Source organism: Colletes gigas, unplaced genomic scaffold (genome assembly GCF_013123115.1).
Source record: "Colletes gigas isolate AHSC1104 unplaced genomic scaffold, ASM1312311v1 Colletes_gigas_Sc00084, whole genome shotgun sequence".
Taxonomy (NCBI): Eukaryota; Metazoa; Arthropoda; class Insecta; order Hymenoptera; family Colletidae; genus Colletes; species Colletes gigas.
Genome location: NW_025106712.1, coordinates 1 through 23118, shown reverse-complemented (window position 1 = coordinate 23118; position 23118 = coordinate 1). Strand labels below are relative to the sequence as shown.

At 34.2% G+C, this 23118-nt stretch overlaps 5 protein-coding genes and 1 pseudogene across 10 annotated transcripts; 4 read left to right on the top strand and 2 right to left on the bottom strand.

The window, feature by feature from the left end:
• Nucleotides 1–1310, top strand: LOC122403901 (ankyrin repeat domain-containing protein 40-like). Of its 2 annotated transcripts, none has more exons than XM_043407695.1 (3): nt 1–276; nt 463–749; nt 845–1310. In XM_043407695.1, exons 1-3 carry the CDS (start codon nt 101–103, stop codon nt 1189–1191), a joined length of 810 nt encoding a protein of 269 aa, XP_043263630.1. In that variant the 5' UTR covers nt 1–100; the 3' UTR covers nt 1192–1310. The 2 variants fall into 2 exon arrangements, with proteins under 2 accessions (XP_043263630.1, XP_043263631.1); XM_043407696.1 differs by having other exon boundaries at nt 138–276; nt 492–749; nt 845–1308.
• Nucleotides 1311–1400: 90 nt separating this feature from the next.
• Nucleotides 1401–3131, bottom strand: LOC122403900 (ribosomal L1 domain-containing protein 1-like). Of its 2 annotated transcripts, XM_043407694.1 has the most exons (4): nt 2385–3131; nt 2143–2273; nt 1708–2037; nt 1401–1623 (listed from the first exon to the last, which is right to left on the bottom strand). In XM_043407694.1, exons 1-4 carry the CDS (start codon nt 3092–3094, stop codon nt 1445–1447), a joined length of 1350 nt encoding a protein of 449 aa, XP_043263629.1. In that variant the 5' UTR covers nt 3095–3131; the 3' UTR covers nt 1401–1444. The 2 variants fall into 2 exon arrangements, with proteins under 2 accessions (XP_043263629.1, XP_043263628.1); XM_043407693.1 differs by having other exon boundaries at nt 1708–2273.
• A 1237-nt stretch (nt 3132–4368) lies between these two features.
• On the top strand, nt 4369–7824 carry LOC122403907 (4-galactosyl-N-acetylglucosaminide 3-alpha-L-fucosyltransferase FUT6-like). Its single transcript, XM_043407707.1, has 3 exons — nt 4369–4744; nt 6607–6764; nt 6906–7824. Exons 1-3 carry the CDS (start codon nt 4529–4531, stop codon nt 7822–7824), a joined length of 1293 nt encoding a protein of 430 aa, XP_043263642.1. The 5' UTR covers nt 4369–4528.
• Nucleotides 7825–8215: 391 nt separating this feature from the next.
• LOC122403908 (nudix hydrolase 8) lies at nt 8216–10259 on the top strand. Of its 4 annotated transcripts, none has more exons than XM_043407709.1 (5): nt 8216–8296; nt 8406–8777; nt 8946–9254; nt 9317–9519; nt 9739–9942. In XM_043407709.1, the coding sequence occupies exons 2-5, from the start codon at nt 8537–8539 to the stop codon at nt 9928–9930; spliced, it is 945 nt and encodes a 314-aa protein (XP_043263644.1). In that variant the 5' UTR covers nt 8216–8296; nt 8406–8536; the 3' UTR covers nt 9931–9942. The 4 variants fall into 4 exon arrangements, with proteins under 4 accessions (XP_043263644.1, XP_043263645.1, XP_043263646.1 ...); XM_043407710.1 differs by having other exon boundaries at nt 8265–8368; nt 8429–8777; XM_043407711.1 differs by lacking the exons at nt 8216–8296; nt 9739–9942 and adding an exon at nt 10213–10259 and having other exon boundaries at nt 8324–8777.
• A 7448-nt stretch (nt 10260–17707) lies between these two features.
• On the top strand, nt 17708–20414 carry LOC122403905 (E3 ubiquitin-protein ligase CHIP-like). Its single transcript, XM_043407702.1, is given in 5 exon segments — nt 17708–18176; nt 18235–18364; nt 18367–18432; nt 19682–20019; nt 20113–20414. Coding segments are annotated over 5 exon segments (894 nt in total). The 5' UTR covers nt 17708–18059; the 3' UTR covers nt 20356–20414.
• A 448-nt stretch (nt 20415–20862) lies between these two features.
• On the bottom strand, nt 20863–23110 carry LOC122403899 (annotated as a pseudogene).
• Between the last annotated feature and the right edge of the window lie 8 nt (nt 23111–23118).

Sequence of the window (23118 nt, the reverse complement as noted above, 5' to 3'; positions counted from 1 at the left end):
CTGGTTTAGATAGATAGCATCGAAATTGAATAGTAACCAAGTTTATGTCACCGAATGACGTTCTCTACCTTTGTTTCAAAATGTTTAAGATAAATTCGAAATGGAAAAATCTGTAAATCTCATAGACTTAGTTTCAGCTTATGATAATATGGAACATAAAAAAGTATTATTGGGAGGAGATTTAATGAAAGCAACTTGTCTTCGTAACATAGAGAAGGTTAAAAAATTGCTTAGTTTAGGTGCTGATGTTAATTCAAGATACTTTGTTAATGGATGGTATTATTATAATAATTTGTTGTATAAAGTTTTTATATCTCTATTATTACTATTAATTGTAAAGTGTAAAATTGAATAGTATAAGTGTATAATTTCTTTCCATATGTGTATGTAATAAATTTATATACATAGTCTTTTGTATTAAAATTATCGAAATAATAACATAAGTGATATTTCCTGATTTAGGACTCCTTTACATTGGGCATGCTTTGTAGGTTCTTTAGATATAGCAGCCTTACTCTTAAAGAATGGAGCAGATAAAAATATAAGATCTATAGCTGCAGAAACTCCAATGTCTGTGTGTACGAATCCACAAATTCTGCAACTTTTGAGTGCATCCATGGATCCTCAGCTTGGTTTAAATGACTCAACGGTACACGATGCTATACCCAAATATTTAAAAAATGATTTTGTACATGGAACTGCAGATTCAGGAATTCCCAAAGTAAAAAGCAATAGCATATATCTAGATGGTAAGAAATTTATTATAACTTGCTTTTGTATAGAAATATCAATAAGCCAAAGTAATATTGAAATCAGATATTACATTAATTTGCTTTATTTTTAGAGTTAGTGTTAAAGATTCGTGTGGCAGATGCTCCTGATCCAGACTTCATAGAAATTGAATTACCTCAGAGTGATTTAACATACCAGGCACTAATTCGGGTATGTTGTCAAGAATTAAATATCGATCAGAATCAAATTGTAAAACTGAGAAAATTGCCCAATACAAAATTAAGAAAAGATGAAGATATTCAACGACTTCAGAACTTTCAAGAAATTGAAGTTGTCACAAATGTGGGTAATACGTACAGTTATCTTCAAAATACAAATGGTATTCCAAACAATATTTCAACAATGCCAACAAATGGATACCAAAGTATTTCTAAGAAAGATCAGACTATTTTGTATTAATTATTAGTGTCATAGGTTGTTTTTATCTTTTGTTTGTATGTATTAAAATTAAGGAAACATTAATAGAAATATAGTACATACAAGTAGACATGTAATATGTAGAGTGAAATTAAAAATTTTAATTAATTATAAAATGCTTAGGTAGACCTAATAATTAAGATAAGAAAGATAATTTTTTAACTTTGTTTACTAGATTTAATAAAATGATACAAAAAACATTACAATTTTTTCTTTATTTACTTTCTTCTGATTCTTATTCTTTTTTCTTTTTCTTCTGGTCCTCATTTTTTCTTCTTTTAAGAGTAACATCACCTTCGGGAGTAACAGTTACAAGAACATCCTTAGTAAAAGTACTTAATTCGTCTGTTACTTTACGATATGCTTTTGGTCTCGGTGGCTGTACTATTGGTATTTTAACAGAATTTTTATTCTCTAAAAGAAAAATCATATTAATGAATAAGTATATAAAAACAGAATTTTTAGTAAGATTTAATATAAGTAAGAAATAAAACTGACTCAGTGTTACATAAATAGGAAGAGCAAGACTACGGGCTGTTTTAATAGAAACAGAACGGACATTAGCCCAGCCTCCTGGATAATTTTTAGATAAATGTTTACACGCTGCTAGTACATTGTCCGAAATTTCTTCTTCTGTCATGGATGTATGCCCAATCTGAACTATATGAGTATCGCCGTAAGAATGCAATTGCATAGAAGTCTTTCTCAAAGCATATTCTATTTCATGCTTCAAATCTTTACTCAATATCCTAATAGATGTTGGTAATTTTCTTCTTTTGTAAAATTCTTTTCCCAATAAATGAGATAAGTGACCAGCTATTTTTCCATCTACAAGAAAATGATCATAGCTGCCCACAAGTTTCCTTTTCAATTCATATTGATCATACTCTGTTTTTACTTGATTCATTGGTATTACAGCATTTATGCTTGTACAATTATGTTTACGTAGCAAGTCTTGATAATGTTCTACCGTTGGCTCATAATCTTTTCTTCTGCCTCTTTGTAAATCTCCAACAAAAAGTGCAACTTCATCGTTTGATGATACAATTGAATGTGGTAACAATCTGGAAACGAAATTGACACTTTACTTAAGTAATTTAAAAAATACACAGCATTGTATAATTGAAAGCAAGAGGATTATTTATAAAATAAACAGAATAAGGGCCTATACTTACATTCTCATTTGTCTCCTTGGTGTTTTTGGTATTCTTATACATGTTACTTGCATAAATATTGGATAACATTCCCCTTCAAATAATAAACTTTTACTTTTCAATTGTTCTTCGGTTAAATGAAAAATAGCACCAATGCACTGTAATATGTGTTCTTTTGATAAATCATTCAAGTTTAAGATATCTGTACTTTCTTGAGTGCTATCTATTTTTCTCCGTTTTTTAGATGAACGCTGAGCAGTAAATACACTATACTTATCATAAAATGTATCGTCATTTAAAGAACGTTTCCGTTTAAGTACATGATTTAATATTTTATAATTCTTCTTTTTAGTACTTTCTTCATGTTGCAATTTTAATTTTTCATTGGTATCCACGTGGTCGTTAAATTTTGTGACGTTTGCTTTTTTAAATCCATGAGTGTTTTTCTTTCGAAATTGATGAAGTGCTGATTTATTTAGTGTGTTCGTTTTTACTTCACCTTTTTTAACTAGTTTCTTGTTAATTAAATTTGTATTTTTACGTTCTTCATTCGTTAAGTCGTTTTTAACCTGTCTGGTTTTCATATTTGTATTTATATTTTGTTTTACTTTCTTTGTACTCAATTTCTTTGCCTTGAAATCTGAATGCAGTTTTTTATTCTTCACATTTGAATTGCGTAATGTTTTCACAGATTCTGTGCGTTTCTTAACAATATTGGGAGAAATTGCCATTTTTTCACACGCGTGTTACAACTTCCTCTTGACACATCGATTCCATTACCGGAAACGAAAGATTGATCGGAAACCGACCAATGGGATTCGCTCTTTTTAGTGCGCATGTCCAGCAATGTTGACGAACGTAAATTTTCATATAAAATTGTAATAATATAATTATATAACTATAATTTTTCAAATAAAATTAATGTAATAAAACTATGTTTATCACTTTTTTTACTTTTTATATTTCTATTTTTTGCTTAGCGCAACAATAGGACAATCAGTAAATTTCTAAGCGTTATATCTTGAAAACTAATAAAAATCGGGTAAATAAATTGCAGGTTAATGAATTCGTCTTGAAAAACACTATCGCACGATCCAAAAAAAAATATATAGTTCCATTTAAAAAACGAAACTTCACCGTCGTATCTTTTAAATTAATAACATAAACAAAATTTTTGTTTACGCCAAAATAGAGATCCCAGTTTATCCTGCAATTTACATATAAACAATTTTTTCGTATCATCAATAGTTATTGAAATATCGCGGCTGTCACACTTTAGCGTGGACACAGGGTGTTAGGCTACCTATAGTAAAAATTTTAATGAGCGATAGTAGAGGCCAAAATAAGACGAAAATCAAGAATACTAATTTGTTGATGGAGGCTTCGTTGCAAAGTTATTAACGTTTAAAGTTCCGCCTGTAGAATGACAACCCGCTAACGCTGCGTTCTACTTACCGACATTATCGACAGCGTTAGATTTTTATCCACTTATGGAAATCCGAACACCTTATGTTGAATAAGATTCAACCTGTCTTATGAAAATCCAGAAGGGCATATGAATGTAAATATCAGCCGATACATTAAATAACGTAGGCCAGTCCTTACTTCATTTATTTAAAAAATGCTGTCAAACGCTAATGTCAGTACGAATTTTAGAATTATTTAAATTTAAATATCTCCTAACCTTACTTGCTTTTAGACATATGTACAAAGGTCAGTACTTTTTTTTATAAGGAATGCCTAGCTGCATCGTTTGATGTATAAAAAAATACCTCATTCCCTTTAAAAAAAACAAAGTTGACCTTCATATAACCTTGACGCGTCCGTCTACGAAAAAACTAATAGCACAAGAATATGCCCCACTCGATACCATTTAAGTTCCCTATGAAAAATTTATATAATAATATCGAGGAAATGGAGGTGTAAAAATCGGCTGAGACACCCTGTACATGTGGATAGGCAAGTATGAACATCGGTTGTATAGAAACGATGCGACGCGGCCCCCTGTGGATTGCACGTGTCACTCGAATTCGATTGACACGGCAGTCAACGTGTTAATATCAAAACGGAAAAGTAGCTCCGCGAAGAACAGAAACGCAGTCAAGACCAAGTACCGATATGCTTCGGTTAGCACTCCCTACCGTCGCGCAAGTTGCTCGAAAGTGATGCTCGAAACGATGCTTAGAATTCCGCGATACGTGCGACTCCTGCTGTTTCTATGCATCGGTTCGACAATTCTTTGTGCCGTTTTTATCACTTTCCCGAAACTAATTGGCGATAAGCTCGACGAGGTAACATCCGCGATACGAACGGAACATGGCGAGCAAATACAGGAAGTCTCGACGATACCGATGAGAAAGCGAAACTTTACCCAAGACCAGGTAAGTACGTTGATGTGTAATTGCCGTGAAACTTTATTAAAACAACATATTTCTCTTCTTTTATTTTTAATGGTATCAGGAAAATAAAAATACTTGTTTGGACGTTGTAAATAATTTGATGAAATTTTCAAGGACAAGTCCAAAAATCGAATGTCGCTGTTCTGTACAGTACTTTGTTTTTACATTTTTTATATACAATTAAAAGCAGGACTATATTTAAATTTAAATCTCACACATGAAACAGTGCAACAAGCAACTGCTTTGTCAGTGAGAAGTTTAGATACGAATTTCTCACGATTTCGCTATTCTTGTCAAGTTTTATTTAAAACAATTAAGAGGGGACTCTCGTGTAACAGCGTTAAAATTTAAAAGTTCTATATATTTTTATTATTAAACAATACGAAAATAATTTTTTATTACCTTTTATTAAATAGTAGTTAAGTCTTTTAATGCAACAAACGAAAAATTTTCTTAAGGCTGGTTGGTTCCCACTTGTACTGAACTTATTTTAAACACAAAATATGGAGAATTTTAAAAACTATAACATTTTGAAGAAAAAGTTTCTACACCAAAGAAAATGTTGTGGCGTCGCCTCCCATGCTCGCCACCAGAGGGGTCGCGCTCTCACAAGCGCTCGACCGACCCCTCCGTTGCTATATATACACTCCTCGAACGACTTCCCAATATCCCAGTCGTCTAAGGCAGGGCCTGCTAGAAAGCCTTACTGATGAGTCCACTGGCAGGCCCGGACGAAACGCGCCCCCTCCTTTCCTTTTCTGTTCTCCTACGAATTCTCACGAGATCCCCTACCCGCAGCGAAGCAGCGCCACAATTGGTGACCCGGACGGTGAATTGGACAACTAGGAAGCAGCTCGAGAATTTTCCAGGAAACCGCAGACCCGCACGCAGCGTAGGACGAAGGAGGCAGCGCCGAACAATCGTGTCTAATCGTACTAGCAAATAGCTCCTTTCGTAATCCCTCTCCTAAGGTGGCCTTTCGTTCACTCGATCGCTCGGTCCTGACCAAATCTACCTGACGAGGCCGTCGTCTCCAGGAGGACACAGATTGGCAGGATTCGAAGCAGCAGCAATAGCACGCATAGTGGGGCCACAGGTAGGACAGCAGCATATACGCTCGATGACTTCAGGAGCGCAAGGCACGAGGACGACTCGCCGCGCCAGACGATCAAGAGAACGACCACGCAGCAGCCAGAAATCACGCAATATCCTACGGCAATAGAATCGAAGTTCTAGCCAGGATCAGAGAAAAAATCTCCAGTGATCGTCAATCGAGATAGAGGCGCTATACGAAGACACGACGACGACGACAAGTCCCAGAGGAACGGAACAACTGTAGATAATGTACATAGTATTCGATAAGTCCTGTAAATAGTAGACTTAATCCGGTATCGTTAGCACTGGCAGGGGGGTAATGTGGCGTCGCCTCCCATGCTCGCCACCAGAGGGGTCGCGCTCTCACAAGCGCTCGACCGACCCCTCCGTTGCTATATATACACTCCTCGAACGACTTCCCAATATCCCAGTCGTCTAAGGCAGGGCCTGCTAGAAAGCCTTACTGATGAGTCCACTGGCAGGCCCGGACGAAACGCGCCCCCTCCTTTCCTTTTCTGTTCTCCTACGAATTCTCACGAGATCCCCTACCCGCAGCAAAGAAGCGCCACAATGTTTTTCTTCAAAATGCTATAGGTTTTAAAATTAACATCATTAAAGTTAACATCGCCGGATAGGATCAGAAGGCTTAATTTCGTAAGATAAAGAATTTTATTCGTTCGTTCATATAATCGAATTCAATTAACTAATTCACTTACAAAGTAATCAATATACGCCTTTATCTGTATTAGATTAATAAAATGACTTTACTTGGGAGGTGGCTCTTATCTTTTGAGGGACACTCACCACCACCGATAGTTAATACGAAAAAGGAGCCATATTTAATTTTAATCTGGATGCATGGAAAGTTCTTGGAACGCAGACACATCAAACGCTTTACAAATAATAAGTTAATGACAGATTAGAATTGCAATAATACATTAGAGAAAACAAAAAAGAACGATTAAATGATTCATTTGATCAGCTTCTAAACTAAAGTATCATTGTTTTAATATTCAAAATATCCTAACCTCAGTTTGTTGTCTTTTAGATTTTCTCCGTGGGAAAATTGTTCGATGAAAAACTGTATATTAACGTACCGTTCGAAAGATTTAGAGACAGCAGACGCGGTTGTATTTCATTTGCATCTGACAAAGGGCACGTCAGAATTGCCAACCAGACACCGGCGGGATCAAAGATGGATCTTTCTGACCGACGAATCACCAATGCATACATTCCTTTATGGGAATCAAGAAATATCGAAATATAACGGCCTATTTAATTGGTCGATGACCTATCGAATGGATAGCGACGTTCCGGTACCTTATGGCCGAGTGATTTCCAGATCGTTTGTAAATTTCTCGAAGAATTCTATAAAAAAATTAAAGACTAAACTTGTTGCCGTGATGGGTAGTAACTGTGCTGGTAGGAATGGAAGATGGAGCTACGTAAAGGAACTTAAATCGATTCTCGGAAAGGATCTGGATATATACGGAAAATGCTTAAACGGCAATGTGACCGTATGCCCGGGTCATTTCGACAGAGATTGCATCGCTTTAAATGCGTACAAGTTCTATCTGGCCTTCGAGAATTCGAACTGTAAAGAATACATAACGGAAAAAGTATTTTGGCACGGTTATCACAAATTTGCGGTTCCAATAATAATGGGTGCATCGAATAATAATTGCGAACAATTATTACCGCCTCATTCGTTCCTTCACGTTGACGATTTCGCTAACCCGACCGCTTTGGCGAACTATATCCAGTATCTTAATCGACACGATGACAAATACTTCGAGTACCACGAATGGCGTAGATATTACAAAGTAATTAACGAACACGGTTATTTTGGTAGTACATCGAGACATTATTGTCGCATTTGCGAGGCTCTCAATTACAATACTCCTGCTACAAAGGTATATGACGATATAGAGTCATTTTGGCACAAAAAACAAGATTGCACCCTCTGATATCTCCAAGTTTGATTGTTCGATTGTATGATATTATTATTACTGTTTAATATTACTTAATTAAATTGTTATTACATTTTTTTTATTTGTTAATTTTTGTTTATGCTTATTTGTTTTAGTAAATGTGTAATATTTATAGCGAATAGACTGAATAAAACAAATTAGTGCAGATCATTTATAATACTATTTAATATGTAAAATGGACTGCGCATGTTTTTTATTGTTTTATTAAATGTACATACACGAAATGTTCCACATCAAATGAAAAAATATAATAATTTACCTTGTAAGAAAAATCGTAATTTTCACGTACTTACGTTTGCACTAGTTTTCCTATTATACGTATACCTGAATTTTATGTCTATAATATATTAAAAAATTAAACATTTTTCGTAATTACACGTACGTTGATTGAGTCACTACATACATATATAGTAAAAGGTTACGAATAGTAACAATTATTTATAACTATGTAAGAAAAAAGTATTTCATTATGGATTACATCATACATTTATTATCAAGATTTGTATAATCGTAGTATTAGGTTAGAATGTTGCATTGTGTTTGTGTTAATATTGCAGATACTACAATAAAAAAATTTCAGTTCGCATTACGTAAAGATTTCCAGCAGTGTTTATACGCCACTAAAAGACAAAATCACAGTGCTATTCCCGAAAATGTTTGTTACGTGTATAGATTTGTAAATATTCCGATGCACTGTATCGTAACGTCAAAACTTTGTCACGTTACTACGATACTAAACCGAAAACAATATTTTTTCAAATTCTGGCCAACTCTTTTCTCGGTATCGTCTTACACAACTCACTGCACAAAAACTTCCGTTGTTATGGCTTTAAAGAAATTTAAAGGACAGACCGACTATTATAACGGCATAACTGTCGATTCAAACGAAGAATCTTGTACACCTGAAGTCTTTGTTAAACGTCTTACAGGTGTGTAATATTATATTCATTATATAACAAAAATTGGAAAGCACTTATTTTTATCAAATTTTAAATATTCACTACTTTTATTATTTTATTCTTTTGTTACATTTAGGCAAATTAAGTAGAAAAAGTTTTAGAATTAATGCTTGTGTTTTAAATACAAATTTATTACAGTTTCTTTACAAGACTGGATAAAAGATAAAAAACGCACAATATGGTTTCGTGTACATTTACCAAATTCCGAATGGATACCAATACTTGTAAAAGAAGGATTTAAATTTCATCACGCACAAAATGAATATGTTATGCTATATCGGTGGTTAGTTTCAGACGAAGAATGCAATGTTCCACATTATGCTCATACAAATTTAGGTGTTGGAGCATTTGTATATAATGAGAGTACTAATGAACTTTTAGTTATTAAAGAAAAATATGTAAATAAAGTAGCATTCTGGAAATTGCCAGGAGGTTTTGTAGAACCAGGTATATACTTTTATTATTAATTAAGAAATTGTTTGTTACGTAATGATATTTTTCTTTCATAGGAGAAAATTTAGAAGAAGCTGTGAAAAGAGAAGTTTTAGAAGAAACTGGTATTCAAACTACATTTAATTGTTTAATAAGTTTCAGACATGCTCATGACTTTGCTTTTAATTGTTCTGATATATACGCAGTTTGTTATTTGTCCCCTGTTAATTTTGACATAAAAAAATGTAACAGAGAAATTTCTGAATGTAAATGGATGAAGGTAATAATTTTTGTCATACAATAATTTCAAAGAAACTTGCCCGTATTATCACAAATGCATTGAAGTAATTGTCAATCGACTAATATATCAAATTACATTTTACTAAATGAAAGTGAAAGTACGCTTATATATTTGTGGTAGTATCAACTATTTTCTTTGTGTTGGTTGCACATTTATGAATGTTCTATTTATTGTTATTACTTTTTATTACTTTTGCAGTTCAATGATTACGTGGAACATTCGGAAGTACATTCAAATAATAAATTGTTAGCAAAAAAAATGTTGGAATTTTTAAACCATAGAATGGGAATTACAGTAGAGTATTTGGTACATCCAGTTCTGAAAAAACCTGTATCTGTCTACAGTATATCAAAAATTGATAACGTACAATCATGTTCAGTTACAAAATAAATAAAGCACATATATGACTTTAACTTGAAATATATATTTTTATAATTTGTATGAAGTACAAAGCGAAACAAAATTAGAATTTAAGAATTAGAACTTGTTTTCATTTTTTCTTATTAAATCCCTTGTTAAATCCTTACTGAAATATATTATACGTTGCTATTTGACATAAATTAGGTATCTTTTAAAATTAAATGTAAACAAAATTATATGTATAAAGTTCAATTCTGTTGTTGTGTTAACTAAAGCCTTTATTTACGCACAATGCTGTTTCCTTACTTCTAGCTTTGTCGAGGCGTCGAATAGAAACTGGCCCCTAAAAACACTTGGACCCAGAGATGCCAGAAAAGCACCGCCGGGTGCACACGCGCGCATGCCAGATACGCGTACGTGAGCTCGTGGAGTTTCGGAAAGTCGACAAAGGCAAACTGACGCATGCCCTCTTTCTCGATTCTCCGAAGCTGCCCGAAGTAATTTCGGATCGCCTCGTGGGAGTCGAGAGAGAAAGGCTCACATTTGCCTTCTCGCTCTAAACAACTGAAATCCGACCTCCCGTCAACGGCATACGATTTGGATTCTCGACTGGCCAGGCATTTTTACTTTCCGACCTATGTAGGCGCACATAAGCAAAGTACCCATAATGAAAAAAAAATTTTGTAAAATTTATTTTACGGAAATACACGTTTTAAGACCTCCTGATCATATTTTAATTATTGAAAAAAAAGACATTTTTTTTTATTCCCATATACCAAGTATCATAATGAAAAAAAATTTCGAAATTTTTTTTTAGCGGAAATACACGTTTTGGGACCCCCTGATCATATTGTGACTATTGAAAAAAACGATATTTTTTTTTGTTCCTTTGCTATTGACATGATTGCGTCTAAACGGCTGAATGAATTTCAATAACATTTAAGTTTTATGTTCTCGTTTTAAGGTCTCATTATATTTTAAGCGTGATCAGTTCCCATATAATGATGATTATACGTCTGTAGTTTTATAATTATTTCGATACATATACATCATTTGTAACAAATTTTTAAAGCGATTTATATAAATCTTAAGAAGGATTAAGATCAAATATACTTTTCTCCTATCTTTCCTAGACAGGAAAAATTAAACGAAATCTTATGCCTTGCATACCTACCTAAACCACATAAAAAACGTATTCCACAAATATTTTAGAATAATGTTGTTCAAAGCAGTCTTACTCGTAAAGGGTTAATTAAGGGTTAATTAAAATGAAAAACCACTCTTAGCCAGTACCGTGCACGCTACAGAAATAGATTACTACTGACTTTTCCCACTATGTTTTTTAATAACCGTATCAAATTGTTACACACAATCAAATGTTATATATTTGACTTAACTTTACATAACAAAATAATTGTAACGATAGGTAAAAGAATAACGTGCACGCTACCGTTCAATGGAAACCACGGGAAGGTGGTGGTCACTTCCATCAGGAGGGAAATGTAAAAAATTGTTATTTCTTTGTAACATTATCACATGCCATATATTAGAACGTCTATATTCTTCTTTCCTTTTTTTTTGATTCCCCTCTAAATTCATTTCTGCAAAATGAAATATATTAAATTGTCGTCTATATACTGCTATTCATTCAATAGAACTTTATTTCGTACGTGCCGTAGGTCATTCTGAGACATTTAAATTGAAAAAAAGCTTTCGCGTAGGTATTCTGTAATTTTCTGTTCTTTCGCTTTTCTGCTTTTATATCATGGAAACGGTTGTGAAATCGAAGAATAAGTGTAAGCGCGGTTTTTTTATCTTCATGGATAAATGATCATAGATTTAAATCATGGATACGTGCAGTACCCCATGTTAGAAGTCGTTTTTATTGTACTTTATGCAATAAGTCTTATTCTTGCGGTTCCTCAAACGTGTATAGACACGGAGAATCTGGGTGTCATAAAAAAAATAGTACTTCTAAAAGGACTTTTATGCCTCAATGGCTTGAGAATGATTATTTCAAGCCATGGTTGCATAAAGTCGACGGCGACCCTTATTCGTGGTTCTGTTCGGTTTGCAACAATCAATTTTCATGTCGATTATCGACGATTTATAATCATGCAGATTCTCAGTGTCACATTGAGAATTATAAAAAGAGTAACGATAACGCAGACAATTTGAATAATAATTTTACGACGCAATCCGAAGAATCGCCTCTGTCGTTGGATGAAAGGATAAAATCCGCGGAAATCAAATTTGCCAAATTAATAGCCGAAAAAAATATTCCGTATCGAACCGCAGAGACGATTCTTGAAGTTTTCAAAGACATTGGGCAAGATCCTGATGTCTTGAAACATATGTCGTTCGGTCGAACAAAGTCTTCAAATATTATATCAAACGTTTTGTATCCTTTAGAAACAAAACGTATTTCTAGTGTTTTACAAAACACTAAATTTTCTATTTATATTGACGAAACATCCGACTCGACCAACGAGAAATGGATAACGTTTCTTGTTCGTTATGTTGCACCCGAGACTTTGGATGTTCGAACGGAATTGGTAGAATTATTACATCTTGATGCCAGAAATTGTGACGCAGATAATTTATATAAAATATTTGAAATTGCCATGATAGAAAGAGAAATTCCGTTCGAAAATATTGTCGCGTTGTCATGTGACAACGCTGCTGTCATGACAGGGCGACACTCGTCCTTTATGACAAACCTTGCAACAAAATGCAGGGACAAATTTTTGACTGTCCGCTGTCCGTGTCATCTGTCTGCAATGGTAGTGCGCGAAGCGTGCAATACCATTCCAGACATATGCGAGGAGTTGTTACGAAAAGTAGCAACTTTCATATACAGTAGTCCCAAACGTTCGGCTATATTCCGCGAATTTCAGCAATGTTTTCAAACAACCGACAGAAAAATTTTAAAATTGTGTTCTACGCGATGGTTATCGCATTATACATCCGTAGTTACACTTTTAGAGAATTGGGACTCTGTATTGCTTTTTTTGCAAGAATTGACAATAAGCGAGAAATCAGAGTCCGGGGAACGTCTGTTAATCTCGATGCAAAATCCAGAGGCCAAAGCATATCTTTATTTTCTAAATTACGCTCTTGAGTTTTTTTATAAATTTAGCATTTTCTTTCAAACTCAAGAGACAAGAATTCATTTGCTTCAAAAGACTGCGGCAGAACTTTTATGCGATATATTACGCAATTTTCTGAAACCGCAGCTTTTGAAACACATGGATTTAGTAAGAATGATGAATTTTTCTGTAGTCGAAAATCAACTTCCATTTGATAGTATAAATTTAGGAACAGAGTGTCTTAATTTTCTGCATCAACTGAATGCAGAAGGCAAGTCCGACATCGTAGAAACCGTAAGGAAAAATTGTTTAATGTTTTATATTACAGCTGCAAACGAAATTCGTCATCGATTGCCAATCGATGACGAATTTCTTAGCATGTTGTATGTTTTTGAACCAACTTTTATATTAAATGATACAAATAGAGACATTTTCTTCAGAAATGTTCTCTTAATCGCTAAGAAATTCGGCGGTTTCGACGAAGAAGGACTGCAAACAGAATGGTCAGTATTGCCTTTGGAATTTACAACGAAAGGTAGACAGACGCTTATCGAGATGAAATTCGATGGTTTCTGGAAAACAATTTTATTAACGCGAAATTTGGACTATAAAATTAAATTTCCTGAATTGATGAAATTAGTAAATACAATTAGATCACTTCCAAATTCCAATGCCGATGCAGAAAGATTGTTTTCCATGTTACGTGACATAAAAACAAAGAAACGGAATAAACTTTCTTCGGCCAGCGTCAACTCTATTTGCGTTGTGAAATCTTCGTTAAAGGCGCAGAGGGAAAACTCTCAACCCATGGAGGTAGATGACGATCATCTAGCTCTATTGTATTCCAAAAATTTATATCATAGATTTGCTAAGAAGCAAAAGTGTAATTTAAGATTAAACGCAACATATGACAATAACTTTGAGAATTTTCCCGCTACGTCATATGACGAAAATTAAGGTACCGATTTACTACAGAGCTTTTCTCTAGAGAGATTTTTCTCTCCAGAGAAAAGCTCTTTAGTAAATTCGTACTATTAGGCTGCAATAACAGTATAAACGTTTTCATGCGACGTCGCGGTAGACTGGTCTTGTTACGTCAACGGTACCGTGACGTAGGCGCAACAAGGTGTGATGCATGTATGTGCCATAACGTCACGCGAAAGCGCTTACACTGCGACCGCAGTCTTGTTAGTGATGTCCAAAATATTTTTTTTTGGACATCGCTAATATGTAAATAGTCGTTCAATTTGTCTCGCGTTGTTACTTTTTTTACGTATTCCGCTTGCTGTAAATACTATTCTGCTTGCTCTAACTATCATTTTTTTTCTTCATTTATTTGCTTATATTTTGCCGTATATTTTTAGTTAGTGAAATTGCTTGCTGTAGATAGTGTGGCTATGACGTAGAATGTCGCGCCTTGTTACACTTACGTCACGGTACCGTAAGAGCAACAATGCACGACATAACGTGCCAGCTTAATCGCAAACGTCCTATCCCGACATCCCATCCTTTGGAAATGTAAACAATTATATCATTTTTCCATTTTTATGGCTCGTGTGTGTATTAATAAAAATTAATGCATTCACGAGTTAGTTTTTCATTATATTGTAATTTCATTACATTAATAAAAACATTTTAATATACGGCATGTGATAATGTTACAAAGAAATAACAATTTTTTACATTTCCCTCCTGATGGAAGTGACCACCACCTTCCCGTGGTTTCCATTGAACGGTAGCGTGCACGTTATTCCTTTACCTATCGTTACAATTATTTTGTTATGTAAAGTTAAGTCAAATATATAACATTTGATTGTGTGTAACAATTTGATACGGTTATTAAAAAACATAGTGGGAAAAGTCAGTAGTAATCTATTTCTGTAGCGTGCACGGTACTGGCTAAGAGTGGTTTTTCATTTTAATTAACCCTTTACGAGTAAGACTGCTTTGAACAACATTATTCTAAAATATTTGTGGAATACGTTTTTTATGTGGTTTAGGTAGGTATGCAAGGCATAAGATTTCGTTTAATTTTTCCTGTCTAGGAAAGATAGGAGAAAAATATATTTGATCTTAATCCTTCTTAAGATTTATATAAATCGCTTTAAAAATTTGTTACAAATGATGTGTATGTATCGAAATAATTATAAAACTAAAAACGTATAATCATCATTATATGGGAGCTGATCACGCTTAAAATATAATGAGACCTTAAAACGAGAACATAAAACTTAAATGTTAAGTTTCATTGAAATTCATTCAGCCGTTTAGACGCAATCATGTCAATAGCATAGGAACAAAAAAAAATATGTTTTTTTGTAGTAGTCACAATATGATGAGGGGGTCCTAAAACGTGTATTTCCGCTAAAAAAAAATTTCGAAATATTTTTTTCGTTATTGAAATTCACTTATTGTTAGTCGTTGAGGAACAAAAAAAATGTCTTTTTTTCAATAGTCACAATATGATCAGGGGGTCCTAAAACGTGTATTTCCGCTAAAAAAAAACTTCAAAATTTTTTTTCATTATGATACTTTATAAATTTCCTTATACCTTACATATAGGTCGGAAAGTAAAAATGCTGGGGCAGTCGAGACTTGGAATCGTATGCCACTTATCGCGAGATCGTATTTCAGTTGTTTTGTCTTTTACAAGAGCAAGAAGGAAAGGCTCACACTAGCGTTCTTTATCGATTTGCCGAAGTTGTGCGCAAGCGCCGAGCTCACGTACACGTGGCTCGTGCGGTAGTGTATGCCTGCTATCCCCACCATTCCGTTAGACGCTAAGGAAGTTCGTCGTCACTGTTGTCGATTTCGATGCACTCAATTATGCCCGATCTGGCCACACTGCCGTGGAGTGCTAAGGCACTCTGCTCCTTGGACGCGGGAGTTTCAAACGGAGATCGCTAGATAAGGAAAATAATAAATGGTTACAACGATTTGAACACACGTAAATAGTACTTTAATTAACTCAATAACGGAATATAAAACAAAACAACCAAGATTTCGCTGGAATTCTTATAACCCGTTCGTACACTTCCGCTCTCTTAATTCAATATGCTTCTCTCTTTGCCGATTCAACTCTATTAACTAACTCAAATAATACAAGTACGATCTCGCTTAAGTTACAATGCTACGTCCGTTCACTTTCGATCTCCGGATTCAAGTCGCTCTGCCGTTCGGTCGAGGCCCAGCCCACACGTAGGCCCCTCCAGATCGTCCCTTCCTTTATTCGGGCCGGGTGCAAAACTCTCGCACGCGCGTTCCTCGGCACAGCCCCCGATCCCTCGAGAACGGTCCTCTGCGGCACGTGGCCGTTATCGGCTTTTGCACGCAGCTCGTTTCCGGCAATCGATAGCGCACGGCCCAAGTTCCTGGAATTACACACCTAGGAGAAGGGATCAAAGGGGAGCTCACGACTATCCAAACATCCGTCTCCAATAAATTATTGGCTAATCTATGACCCGAAGTGAAGTCATTAAAAGAATCTCTAACTACTTTTAAACCGTAGAATTGGCGCGGACTCCACTTTGTCTCCCTTTTCTATTACATTCGTGTAATCTGATTTAAACCTCGCGCCCCCCCAGAGCTTCTGCTACACGGCGCCAGGCGGCGACCGCAACAAAACTAACTAAAACTAGGGACTTAACTAGATGACGCCACAGAACCGCTACTGTTGCGTCCCGAGATCGTGGTTTAGGGAAAAAGGACGGTGGGTTGGTGCCCGTGGAGCGCTGAACCGCTCTGCTCGACGAGGCGCGCAAAAATCAAACGACTATGTATGTTCGAAAAATGGTTGGCAAGATTTATTCGTCTTCGTCTCGACTTTTAGATACAATTTGTTTGACTTTCGAAATCGATCTGTTCCTCCGCGGGAATCTTCTCGTCGTCCTCGATGTTCATCCCTTCTCCGGAATATTCCTCGATCCTCCCTCTGGATTGTCCTGGTCCAATCGGGGTTTGTGCCCTGCCCCCATCCGTCCGGATCGTCTTCGATCGATGATCCACCCCCGAGCCGCGTGGAGGTGGAGGTTACGCGGCCATGTTGGAGCGGGCGCGCGTGAGAGAGAGCGTGGGAGTCGAGAGAGAAAACGAGGCTAGCGGCCTAAGCAACCCTTAAGAAAATTTATGACCCTTGTGAAAGTAAACGAAACTCGAAGCGAAGTGTCGCGAGGCCCTGCTGTGTGTCAAGACCATTGAAACTCTTAACGGAAATAGCTAATTCGGCACGGTCCGTAATAACTAAACAATAAACTAAAGGAACGATGGAAACTCGAATTCGACACGGCCTTTAGAAAATAAACTAAGTATCTAAGAAATGCCTTCCTTTCTCTCTACCTTCCCCAGCTTGATCGCCCACGTTGAAAAGCGTACGATTTCGTTGTTTATTACAATACGCTGGTCGGTTTGAATTTCGCTCTCACATCAAACCTTGATATCCCTATGTCTTAGAGCTAACTTCACATAATACACAGATTCATACCAGCGGAGATCGCAACACTACTAAAACGCCATCTTTCGGATCACAGTTGTGAATGGTCGTGTTAATCACGAGCGTGATCGTGATTTTGTGATCCTGTGATAAATCACTGTTAGTGACTTTGCACGCCATCTCTGTATTATACATATACAAGTTTCTGTCTACCATACTACCAACTACATATATTTTTACGAAGTTATTACAAAAAATATATGCAATAAGAAGGGAAATCAATTTCGTTATTGCAAATTCGATTTTATCGAAGTGTAAGAGTTGTGTAGGATATGAAAATTAGAAAATATTATGCATTGAATATTTATTTAAATGCTTTTGTTTGAAAATGTTTCGTGAAAATCTAGCTTTATGCCGATAGCAGCTTCGTTCAGCTTTGTTTATCTATTTCCTGTTACACTTTAGTCAATGATTAGCAACTGTATAAGTAGAGTGAGAAAATATATATTTATTTAAGGTTATACGATACCATTTTGTTGGTCGATTTTTTAACGATACAATTGATTTTTTCTGTGAGAAAAATTAAGTGTGTCGATTGACGAAAATTCCTATGTAGAAAGGTAACCTGCGCAACACAAAAGATGAGTAAGATGTATACAACCGCCAATCACTCCGACAAAGAGTTGAAGGAACAAGGAAATCGTTTTTTCGAACTTCACAAATACGAGGATGCTGCTTACTGCTACACCAAAGCAATTGTGAGTGTCACTATGAATATATGCAGGCAAGTTACGACACTGCATCTCATTCCTGCAGATTAAAAATCCATCCCAAGCGCTATACTTTACGAACCGAGCGTTGTGTCATTTGAAATTACAACGATGGGAATTGTCTTGTCAAGATTGCAGACGTGCTCTTGATATTGATCCATGTTTAATAAAAGGTCATTTTTCTTGGGTCTTGCACTTTTGGAATTGGAACTCTTTGATGAAGCTGTTAAACACTTACAGAGAGGTACACATGAATTTTTATTCAGAGATTCTACTCTTTTCTTTTAATCCTTGGAATAGGAATTAGAACTCAGTGGTGTCTGGGTCAATTTTGATCCATTCTGAAATCTATTTTAACTTTAATATAGTAAATATCTTTCAAAATACGTATAGACTTTCGATGTGTCAATAATTTAACGGTGCACCACAATGTTTTCATATTTATTGTAGACATAATTTATCTAAGTAAAAATTACGAGTAACAAATAAATGATAAACTACTTTTGATTCGTTAAGTTGTTTAATAAAAATTACAATTTAAATTATAAAATGAAATTATCATTTCATACCAAATGAATAAAGGATTGTTTGAGTAAATGTTTAATGGAATATTTCCATGGTAAATTTTGTGGCGAGTAAACTACTGTATGATGATTTTATGTGTATTTATTATTTGAATAAAATTTATTAAAAAAACAGAATAAACTTTATGAATGACCTAGTACATTGTTTGAGTCATAAAATGTTACTCCTATTAAATTGCTGAAGGCGTACATTTCATTTATTGACTCTTTTTCCTTTCAGGCATTGTAATATGATATTTTTTTTTATTAGAATTCATATACACGAGTAATAAAATAACATGCGAATTTTATATGTTTAGTGAATGCAAACACATCCTTCCTTCCTTGAGACACACTGATTAATGCTAGAAAATGCAATCTTTCAATATATGATCATCTGGTTAGTTCTCACACAACCAAATGTCGTGTCGAGTATCCATATCGACTTAACGATTAAAGTCATGTATAGGTCAAAATAGATCCAGACACTGTCAAACAAGGGTTAAAATCCAATGTATTCTAGTTGTTTTGAGGGAATATAGTTTTAGATAATTGGTTCGTCGCTGTCTCATAACTTTTCAATAATGTTTTGAATTTAATATTAATGATGCTACTAAAATAAATATTATAAATTGAAAATTACATTAATTTATTACATTCTTTGAAGAGGGACTACATTACATGTGTACTAATATGATTAATTTCATAGTGCACCAAGTATATGTAAGTTTATTGATTGTAAAAAAGTATTCTACATTCTAATATTAAAGAGATACTTTTAATTTTATATTACACTTTAATAGCATTATTATTAGAACATAGCTATATAGAAATATTTTGTGAATATTCTTTTTATGGTATTCATGGTTTTTATGCCAATCTGAAACTTGTCCTTCGCGTGATTACTGATTTGAAACAACAACAATGTAGCTATGGATTTGGCAAAGGAACAGAAACTAAACTATGGAGATGATATAACCAGTATTTTAAGGCAAGCACGGAAACGTCGATTTCAAGTAAGGGAAGAACAAAGGATTCTTCAAGATATCGAATTACAATCGTATTTGAATCAATTAATAGTAGAAGATGCTGAACGAAACTTGGCTGCTTTGAAGGAACAGGAAGCAACAAAAGAAACAAATGATAAAACCGAAGGGGAAACTGCATCTAGTGAATTTACAAGACAAAAAGAAGATATAGAAGAAAAGAGGGATACATGTATGGCTCGTCTCGATGATTTGTTTGCAAAAGTTGATGAAAGAAGAATGGTGAGTTTATATTTTTTAATTTCTGTTGAATGTTTCAATTCAGTACAAATGAAAATAATTGATATTTGTGATTTCTATAAATGCATCGAGTAGAAGAGAGAAGTACCTGATTATTTATGTGGAAAGATCAGTTTTGAAATTTTGCAAGAACCTGTAATTACACCGAGTGGAATTACGTATGAACGAAAAGACATTGAAGAACATTTACAAAGGGTAGGACATTTTGACCCAGTTACTAGAGTTCGTTTAACTCAAGATCAGTTGATACCTAATTTAGCAATGAAAGAAGTAGTTGACACGTTCCTACAAGAAAACGAGTGGGCATTATATTATTAATATGTATAGTTATGTTACTGCCATATTTCTATTATAAATAATTATATATTTCATGATTATTTCTGGGGTCCGATTAATTTACGTAAATGTGCATATTATTTCCTTATAAGAAGTAAATAGATAATACATTAGTATAAAACTCAAAATCAAATTTTTTTACTTTAACTAAATGTACTCAATTTATTATTATCATGAACTTTATTAAGTAAATAGAGAACAATCAATAATAAATGATAAAAAAAAATTTACTTTATAAGCGTTCTCTTAAATCTTGGGTATTCGTGTATTAAAGATAAAAACAGCACAGTGCCCTTAAATGGGTTATTAGATAATATATGTTATATATGAATATTGGTCATACATGCTACAATTGTACATCTCTTTTTCTCATAAATGATAAATAAAGTAATTTATTTTGTGATGTACATAAAAGAATTCTTGTAGTCACTTTTTAAAAAATCCTATAAGAGAAATTGTTAAATAAATCTTTTTTCAATAAATTATATATTAAGAAATCATGAAATTTAATGTAATGAGAGTAGTAGTTCCAGCAATGATAGGTGGGATATAATATGATAAAAGGGTGGATTGGATGCAGCTCCCATCGAAAGTAGAACCCAACCTAAGAAATATAATATGCTAGCTAATACTTGTGACCGGGTTCCAATGTTATTTGGAGAAATTTGTAACCACCCTGATGTACTACATGCTATTAAAACTATCCAGCTTTGATATAGTAAAGGATCTTCGGTAGAAAGCCTCATGTCGTAACTGAAACAACCATATAACAAATCTAAATTAGACTACAGCGATACCTTGGATATTGGTAGACATTCAAGACCAAAACTAGCCAAAATTGAAGGGAGAAAATTTTGCGTGTCTCCTTGTTTCAGAGAGTGTGAGTGGGATAAAGATGTATAATACAGCACATTGATATCTCACAGTAGATTTGAAAATATAAACATAGTTGATGACTGCGAGACTAACAACTGGCCAATGTCTATGGTTACATCGTGGTTAATTTCCAAAACTTCACTGCATACTCGTATTTTTCATAAAAATATAAACAAATAAGTTTGTACTGTAAAAATTAAAATACAAACCTGAAATTTTTTGCCCAAACGAGTACAGATGGTATAGCTGGAATAGCAGTAAAACACCAAAGTAAGAACAGAAGAAGATGATCAAATATTTTTTGTCTCGTATTTTCATGTTCTTTAGAATCTTTTGTATTTCTGAATTGTTTTATCCAGTTGAAATGTTGTAACGAAGCCATTAATAGTTCTTCTAAGTAATCTTCATACATTCTCGTTAAGTTTAAAAAATATAGAAAAACTGAAATTAACATAGCTAGAGCTCCACAAGTTGCAGGAATTAAAGACAAGACAAGAATAGTGGTAATAAAGGGCAACTGATTTAATCCTCCGAGTAGCCAATCTGACCATGTTGTTGAAAAAGCTATTGCACGTGCCAGAAACCTTAAAAAGAAATTTAATACTCCTGTAATGTTAAATATAATATGAATAGATGATTTAACATTCTTACCTAACAGCAATACTATGTGCCACTGAACCAAGGAATATAATGGTACAGCATATTCCAATGGCGAATACGCAAAGAATTGCTAAAGCAATTAAACATTCCAAATATTAAATGATAGTAAAATGACAAAAATATTGTCACTACTATCGTTGGAGTTTGGTCATGCCTGTGATTGATTCGCATTGATAAAAATACTAAAAGTAAACTAATAATCGTTGTATATAGAAGGTACCAACGATCCCGTACAATACAAGAAATTTGATCTATGATACCACTTTTTTGTATATTAATTGTGTAAGAACATGCAGGATCTAAAGTTATTCTTAAATATGGAGAAACACTAGAATATTTATGACTGGTTTGAAGTTTCATCGTTTTTGGCCCATTATCCCTAAAATGTTAATATTTTGTCAGTATTAAATTTTTGCATTTGAAAAATTTTTATTAAATACAATTGCACTTACACAACGGTAAAAAACTGAAATTGGGTAACACCAATGCTCCATGGTTCAGATAATTCAACAAGTGCCTGGTGTTTTGGGTCTGTACATACAGATGCTTTAAGTTCAACTGTTATAGCGTTCATAATATTATCAAAGTAGCATAATATCTGACATGTCCCAGTATCAGATTGTTTTATTTGGGGTTTGATAAGTAAACTTTTCAATAGAGGTACACTGTCCGCAATAGGTATAAGTCTTGTATTATAAGATACATATCGACATTTACGGCAACATATTTTTCAAATTATCTGGTGTAAGTCTTACTATAATGTGAGTTGCACCAGGGTATTCATTTCCTGAAGATCTAAGTCGACAGTTTTTCTTAGTTGATACAAAGGATCTGGTAACATTCTTGTTTTATTTGATAAGTTCCAGCCCCAGTTACTAATAAACATAGTTAATAATTAAAAATACTTATACTAATATAATATTTCTGTGCAAAAAAACAGAACAGAAAGTATTATTACCAAACTCTTGATTGTCCTTGTATGCTAGATCTGTGCAACGCACACCATCTTTTGATTTTAAATTTACAGTGTCAGTATTACATGATCTGGCTGTCCATTGAATCTAATCATAAGATAAATAGGAGATGTCCTTTTAGATAAATTTTGATTACTCCATGTATAATGTCTTCGAGTATCTTCTATCCACTCACCGCCAGGTTCAAATTCTACTACTTCTTTGTAACGGTATAATTTTTTCCCGGAAGCACGCT